This window comes from Oratosquilla oratoria, chromosome 21 (genome assembly GCF_046742065.1).
Source record: "Oratosquilla oratoria isolate Oo_2021 chromosome 21, ASM4674206v1, whole genome shotgun sequence".
In the NCBI taxonomy this organism is placed as follows: Eukaryota; Metazoa; Arthropoda; class Malacostraca; order Stomatopoda; family Squillidae; genus Oratosquilla; species Oratosquilla oratoria.
The window spans coordinates 41,138,315-41,146,907 of record NC_134797.1 but is presented as its reverse complement, the minus strand read 5'-3'; the positions used below and the strand labels follow the sequence as shown (position 1 = coordinate 41,146,907).

At 36.9% G+C, this 8,593-nt stretch overlaps 1 protein-coding gene across 1 annotated transcript in view; it reads right to left on the bottom strand.

Annotated features, from left to right (window-relative positions):
* Positions 1–8,303, bottom strand: part of LOC143037059 (uncharacterized) — a 33,654-nt gene extending 25,351 nt beyond the window's left edge. The window contains exons 1-2 of the mRNA XM_076205169.1: positions 8,140–8,303; positions 7,258–7,386 (exon numbers count right to left, since the gene is read on the bottom strand). Coding sequence (XP_076061284.1) covers positions 7,258–7,386; positions 8,140–8,303 — 293 coding nt within the window. The remainder of the gene's footprint in view (positions 1–7,257; positions 7,387–8,139) is intronic.
* Between the last annotated feature and the right edge of the window lie 290 nt (positions 8,304–8,593).

Genomic DNA, 8,593 nt, shown 5'->3' with positions numbered 1-8,593 from the left:
ACTTTTTGTACACATTATCTGTTTTTCTTTTTTCTATTTTCTCTTTGTCTTCTATCATTTTAGCCTCTCACTCTCAATATTGCTCTTTGGCTCTTTCTCTTTCACTTTCGCGAGCTCGGGCATGTGATGTGATGTGTGTGCGTGTGTGTGTGTGTGTGTGCGTGTGCGTGTACGTGCATGAGATTGTATCAACATTTACCTACTTGTGGTATACAGGAAAGGAACAACATTTGTATAGTCCTGTCTCTTACTCTCCAATTATCATAACTTCAAATTCATGTATTGTTCCAACTTAGGCTACATCTCCTTGTCTGTGTCCGTGTGTGTGTGTGTGTGTGCGTGTGTGTGTGTGTGTGTGTGTGAGAGAGAGAGAGAGAGAGAGAGAGAGAGGTGTGTAAGAACAAGAAAAATTGGGGAAAAGAAGTGAACATAAGAACATAAGAATGAAGGAGACTGCAAGAGACCATAAGGCCTACACAAGGCAGCTCCGTATCCATCACTACCTGCCATCCCCATCCACAAAGTTGTCTAATCGTTTCTTAAAACAAATGAAGGTTTCAGCGCTTACTACATGGTTACTAAGTTTATTCCATTCGTCGACCACCCTATAAGTAAACCAATTCTTGCCTATTTCCTTCTTAAATTTAAATTTGTCCAGTTTATAACCATTACTGTGAGTCCTGCCCTGTTGTTTTAATATGATGACCTTGTTTGCATCACCCTTGTTAAAGCCTTTGATCCACTTGAACACCTCTATTAGATCACCCCGCACTCTGCGTCTTTCCAGAGAGTGTAAGTTAAGATGCCTAAGCCTCTCTTCGTAAGGCAAATTTCTGAGTCCATGTATCATTTTGGTCATTCTTCTCTGTACTTATTCTAGTGAATTGATGTCCATTCTGTAGGACGCAGACCAAAACTGCAAGGGAAAGGAAGGTAGAGAGCAAATGCAAGGGAACGTAACAATATGGAAAAGAAGATAAAGGATTTGAGAAAGATGATAACATAGAGGAAAGAGAAAAGGAAAGGGAGAAAGAGGCTAAAGAGGAGAAGAAATGTATAAAAAAAAGAGAACGTGGAAGAAGAGGGGATGAACAAGGGGGTAATGTTAAACGGAAGGAAAGAAAAATATAAGAAAATAAAAGAGGAGAGGAATAAAAACAAGGGTAAGAAACTGGAAAAGAGAGGGAGAAGCGAGTGACAAAAATGAATAGATAAATCAAATTAAACCAAATAAAGTGAAAGAAAATAAGGTAAAAACAAATAAATAAACAAATAAAAAAAATAAAAAAAGAATAATAGATCAATAAAAAAATAGACGATAATGAATAAATAAAAAAGAAATAAATCAAAATAAAAATAATAGATAAATAAAAAAAATAAAATCAAAGAATAATAGATCAATAAAAAGAAATAAAAAATCAAAGAATAATAGATCAATAAAAATAAATAAATAGAAATAAAAAAGAATAATAGATCAATAAAAATAGACGATAATAGATCAATAAAAAAATAATAGACCAATAAAAAATAAAAATAGACGGTAATAGATCAATAGAAAAGAAAAATGGACGATGTCACTAGGTTCCTCCTCCTCAGGGCAATTGTGTCCATCGAGAGGGACTTTTCATATTCCTTGGCGTTCACGATAAACTCAAATACATCTCATTCGGGCTCATAAATTTGAGTTCCCGGCTTTACTCGCTACCACTCAACGACAAATGCCTTACATACATACATACATACATACATATACATACATACATACATACATACATGCATATGTGCATACATACATATGTACATGGACATACTTATACAAACATACATACATACACACATACATTCATACATACATACACACATACATACATGCATGCATATATACATACATGCATTCATACATACATACATACATACAAGCATACATACATGCATACATAGATGCATAAACAGATGCATACATATATACATAATGTAAATGTCAGAGGAGAACATCATAACTCTCCCAAATGGCTTTCGTAACTCATTATTTTCACTGACCTGGCCAATCTAAACTTTTCTACCTACGGAAGATCAAAACAAAGCTTATTTTATTTTTTTCTGTATTTCTTTTTTTGTGGTTCTTGGCTTTCAACGCCAGCTTCATCGCCCTCGGCACTGGATACTGTCTGCATAGGAAGAGAAAGCCAAAATACAACGAGAGAGTAATGTCTGTGATGTAATGAGTTCGGATGGCAAATTATTTTGCCTTATGTCTTTAAAGAAGTATTCATCCGTTTTCTATGATGTGCTATTTGATTCTTCGTAATGTTTTGGATGCGTTGATTGTCTGGAGTGTTTTCCTTTGTTAGGATAAAAAAATAAAAAAAAATCCTGGTGTATGACCGAGTTGGTGCTGCTGTTTATTGTCATTATCATTAACATTTCTTCTTCTTCTTCTTCTTCTTCCTCTCTTTTTCTTCTTCCTCTCTTTTTCTTCTTCTTCTTCTTTCTTCTTCTTTTCTTCTTCTTTTCTTCTTCTTTTCTTCTTCTTTTCTTCTTCTTTCTTCTTCTTCTTCTTTCTTCCTCTTTCTTCTTTTTCTTTCTTCTTCTTTCTTCTTCTTCTTTCTTCTTCTTTCTTCTTCTTCTTCTTCTTCTTCTTCTTCTTCTTCTTCTTCTTCTTCTTCTTCTTCTTCTTCTTCTTCTTCTTCTTCTTCTTCTTCTTCTTCTTCTTCTTCTTCTTCTTCTTCTTCTTCTTCTTCTTCTTCTTCTTCTTCTTCTTCTTCTTCTTCTTCTTCTTCTTTCTTCTTCTTCTTCTTCTTCTTCTTCTTCTTCTTCTTCTTCTTCTTCTTCTTCTTCTTCTTCTTCTTCTTCTTCTTCTTCCTCTCTTCTTCTTCTTCCTCTTCTTTTCTTCTTCCTCTTCTTTTCTTCTTCTTTTACCTCCTCCCTAGGTATGAATTTAAAATCCATCAGCTTGTGAGGCTCTGTTTGTGGACATTCAGAGTTTTAGGTAAAGTTTTAGGTTTTGGTAATCTGCCATTACTACGAGGCCCACTCCAACCCAGAATGGTAGATTCGTAGGATCTCTGCTGCCTGTTAGTGTAAGAATCATTAGTTAAAGCCTAGGAATTCGAAAACTCTAAATTCAACCCCGCCTGCTGCCTTGCAGGGTATGCTTCTTCAGGCAGAGGCTAAGAGCTGAAACTCTGAAATAAAGCAAAGTCCTCAACGGCTGATCTGGCATAAGAAGTTACCTGACGAGTTCAACGGCTGTGATGGCGGATGAAGGCTGCAACAAGTTACAGAGCCCCAATCGTCTCGGTTTCTCCTTACCATCTAAAATACGTTTATGAACGAAGGTATTCTCGAGCTCGAGGGATAGCCATTATGATGACTTTTATTATTATTATTATTGTTATTGTTATTGTTATATCTATTGTTGTTATTAATAATAATGATGATAATAATATTATTATCATCATTGTTATCATCATTATTATCATCATTATCATCATCATTATTATCATCATCATTATCATCATTGTCATCATTGTCATCATCATTATCATCATTGTCATCATCATTGTCATCATCATTGTCATCATCATTGTCATCATCATTGTCATCATCATTGTCATCATCATTGTCATCATCATTGTCATCATCATTGTCATCATCATTGTCATCATCATTGTCATCATCATTGTCATCATCATTGTCATCATCATTGTCATCATCATTGTCATCATCATTGTCATCATCATTGTCATCATCATTGTCATCATCATTGTCATCATCATTGTCATCATCATTGTCATCATCATTGTCATCATCATTGTCATCATCATTGTCATCATCATTGTCATCATCATTGTCATCATCATTGTCATCATCATTGTCATCACCATTGTCATCACCATTGTCATCACCATTGTCATCACCATTGTCGACTCATCACCATTGTCACCATTGTCATCACCATTGTCACCATTGTCATCATTGTCATCACCATTGTCATCATCACTGTCATCATTATTGTCATCATCACTGTCATCATCACTGTCATCATCACTGTCATCATCACTGTCATCATCACTGTCATCATCACTGTCATCATCACTGTCATCATCACTGTCATCATCATTATCACCATCATCATCATCATCATCATCACCATCATCATCATCATCATCAGGAGAGCAGATGTAAAATGAAGGAAGAGTATAACAGAAATTTTTGTAAGTAATAAAAAGTTGTTTTGGAAGGAAATTAAAAGAGGAAGTGGAGGCGAATCAAATAGAAAAGAAATGGTAAAAGGTGCAGATGGAGAGATGAGAACGGAAGAGGCGGCGGTAAAAGGAAGATTCAGGGTATTTTAAGGAGCTGCCAAATGTGGAGGAGGAGAGGGAGGGAAAGCTGGTTGCAGTGGGAGGTGCTAAGAAAATGACAGTGATGGGTGAGGAAAATGGGGGAGAAAAGAAAAGATAAGGTGAAATGGTGTTGTTAAAATGATGAGGGTAGGCAAGGCAACTGGGTTAGATGGGTGTCATTCGGAGTGTCTAAAAAGGGGAGGAACAGTGATGGTGGACTGATTGGTGAGGTTGTTTAATGTTCGTCTAAAAGAGTGCTAGAGGACTGGAGGAGTGCCTGTATATTTCCATTTTACAATGGAAAGGGGGACAAATGTGAGTGTAGTAGTTTCAGAGGCTTATGAGAGGGTTTTGATTGAGAGGATTAGGAGAGGAACAGAGGGAGTAATTGGTGAGGAACAGTGTGGATTTAGGGCAGGTAAAGATTGCGTGGGTCAGATTTTTGTGGTAAGGCAGGTGTGCGAGAGCTTTGGCATAAGATGAGGATGTTTCTTGGGCTTTTATGGATTTGGAAAAGGCTAATGATAGGTTAGACAGGAAGATTCTGTGTGAGGTTTTGCAGATATTTGAGATAAGAGGAAAGCTGTTCAGAGCAGTCAATAGTTTTTACAAGAGTAGTAGAGCCTGTGTTAGAATTAGAAATGGAGAGAGTGAGTGGTTTGAGGTAAAGGTGAGACTTCGCCAGTGATGTGTCATGTCGCCGTGGATGTTCAGTGTGTGTATGGATTGGGTGATACGGAGGGTAAACGCAAGGGTAATGGGCCGGTGAATATAGAAGGTTAAAGAAAATGGAGAAAAGTAGGAGGTAAGCCAGTTGTTGTTTACTGACGACACTGCACTTGTAGCACGATCAGAGGAGGGATTAAGGGAGTTAGTGATGGAGTTTGGGAAGGTATGTGAGAGGAGAAATTTGGAGACAAATGTGGATAAAAGTAAGGTGATGAGATGTACAAGGGGAGAGGATTGCAACAATTTGAAAGTGAGTATTAAAGGAAAGAGGCTGAAGGAAGTGGATAGTTTTATATACTTGGGGGTACATGTGGCAGGAAAGGGAGGAGTTGAGGTTGAGGTAGATTGTAGATTGAGAGAAGGAAATGAATACCTAAAAATGATTTAGATAAACACCTAAGCAAGGTGCTGTAATGATTATTTATTTTATATTATTTGTTTTCGTTTTGTTATCATTTCTCTGTTTGATTCTCATTTATTATTATGTCAATTTATTATTTTTCACTATTTACCTGTTTGTTTATTATTTAACTGTACCTATGCATTTATTTATGTATTTTATTTGGTATTTACATGATCATAGTTTTTATTTATTTATTTATTATCATTACTATATTTTTTCGCATTCGACCTAGATATGGACCAAAAGGTCTCCTGTTGGCATGCTCCGCCTTTGTAATAAAAAGTGTAATGAGAAATAGACATTTGGGAATGAATACTAAGAAGAGATTGTATGGAAGGGTGCTATTGTCGACAGCATTGTATGAGACAAAAACATGGAAAATAAGAGAGGAAGAGTTTAATTTTGAGATGAAAAGTTTGAGAAATATAGTAGAGGTTACTAGGCTGGATAGAGTGAGAAACGAGGAGGTGAGGAGGAGAACGTGGGTGGAAAAGGAGTTGGGAGATAAGTCTGATGAAAGAGTATTGGGATGGTTTGGACACATGGAAAGAATGAGTGAAGAAAGATTAATAAAATAAGTGTGGAAGGCAAAGTTGGATGGAGTGAACAGTTAGGGGCGAACGAGGATGAAATTGATGGATGGGTAAAAGAAGGCGTTGAGATAGAAGGAGATGTCTGTTGATAAAGGGAAAAGATAGAGGATAGGGGTGAGTGGAGAATGGTTGTGTATGGATGATGCTATGATGCATGGAAGGGAGTGGGTGGGGGATAGTGGAGTTAGGGAGTGGTTATATGTGAATGATATTTTGACGCAGTCCGAAGGGATTTCTCCCCGTCTTCTCTTTTTCCGTGTGAGGGAAGAAGGGAATCGCCGATTAAAAGAAGTGGCCTCGCTATGGATGTGCTGTGTCTGGCTGCATTGGTTCTGATCCAGGGCAGTGGGCGAGATGCAGGGATAATCCGTCATCCAGGAGGAGCTAAGTAAAGAGGAAGGCAGGGGTGGTGAGTGGGAATGGAGTGGGTGGGGACGAAATAGGTGGGAGTGGAATTATGCCCTTAACCTTGGCTACCTCCAATATAAGAGGGAAAAAGCCCTTGGTATCAATATTACTATTATTATTGTCATTATTATTATTATTTTTATTATAATTATTACCATTATTACCATTATTGTTATTATTATTGATGTTATTATTACTATTAATATTGTTATTGTTATTACTATTATTACTATCATTATTATTATAATTTTCATTATTATTACTTCTTTAATTTTGGTGATTCACAGAACTCGCACATAGAAAAAGATGATCCTGAGCCATACAATTCACCTTATTTTATTATTTTTTCAAGCAAACACGTAACACTGACAGTGTTGTTCCCCGACGCGGTTTGCTAAGGATGTATGAAGCTGTGTAACTGTTGTTCGTAGGGGTTTCAATTTTCAATGAATCTCTATACACGACCATGTGGGCCTTAGTTTCATAGGGGCTTCATTCGTGTTCTATACAGGGTATATGTGCAATGGAGATATATGCATATATATGTTAAATTAGTTAAATAAAATTAGTAGAGATTTAATTTGCATTAACAAGTAGTGTGTTAAGTCTTGGCCTTACATTGCCAAAGTTAATTACGTTATTAGATGCATGAATTAGCTTGAAACGATTTATGAACTAAATAATTAGATCGTAATTCAGAGGCTTTCTAGGTAATTCCACCTTTGCACTGAGCCTTGATTTAAACCAGAGGTTCTTAACGTATTTTCTCGCGTACCTATGTACTGCTGTTGAGCCGCCTGGGGAGGGCCGTTTCAGGACTGAATAAAATCGTTGTGCTTCCGTGAAGTCCTCCTTTTTCTGATTTGTAGGTCCCATGTTATAAATCCTGTGACTTCGAGGACCCCTAGGAATCCAGCTTAAGGTCCTCTGTTATAAGCCTTACCAACTTATTAATCCTACCAATTATCATAATCGTTGTGCATCCATTAAGTCCTAGGCCAATGGTTTCCAAACTTTTTCAGTTTGTTACCAAATTTAACGTGCTACATTGAGCATGTTACACCTATCACAAAATGCTGTCAACATTGATATATATAGCTAAATCAAAACACTAGAGACATTTTCATTCATCTATTGTATTTGAACATTGTGCATATCTAATGATAATTGCCAAAGATGTCGAGAACATTAGTGGGATAGATAGAGTTGCATGTTGGAAGCTAGTTGAGGAATTCTTGGCTTCGTGGTTGAAAGTGCCACCCTGGCAACGTTTGCACACTTAGATACGTATTTCGTCTTTTCTAATATTGCATATTAGTTTTTGATGTTTATTGTTCCTCGTATTAACGTTACTAATTAATCATTATAGGTTTATTTTATAATCTTGCATTCTAATACTAAGTTGACATTAAATCTAATGTCAGGTACCGTAATGTTTTCTTGATTTTCAGAATTCTTAACTTTCTTTTTATCCCTCCATCCCCCCCGAAAGATTGTTAAATTATCCCTACGGGGTAATTTATTCCCTAGTTTGGAAACCACTGTCTTAAGCTCTGATTTGTGGTTTCCATAGGTGGAAACCCTGTCACCTTGAAGGGCCGTAGGCACCCAAAATAGGACCCTCTGTTATAAACCTTACCAACTCATCAAATCCTACTTTAAAACAGTGTCCTTCTCTGATCTGCATGTTTGACTCATCCGGGAATCCTTGTTCGTGGAACAGCTGACAAGCAAATTGTCCTTTCCTCTGCCAGAGGCACACTCCTGTTCTGGGCTGTATAGAAAACGAAGCCGGAACTGGAGCCAGCTTGGTAACAACATTTAAGCTGTCTGGTCACATCCGGATGTCTTTGGACATCGATAATTGAGATCATGTAATATGAAAGGCAGATGCACTCGAGCTACATAACCAGTGCATGAGTGTATGCATATGCATCACTTATGTAATGATGTGATATGAATATACATAATATTTGAGAAGGATAGGCGGATCCTTAGAGGGTTTTGCATATACAGGATGTCCATAAAAGAATACTCACAAGAGTACTCACAAATGTACTAACAGAGTAAAAAATTTGGGACACCCTGTAAATACGTTTGTACATATGTTT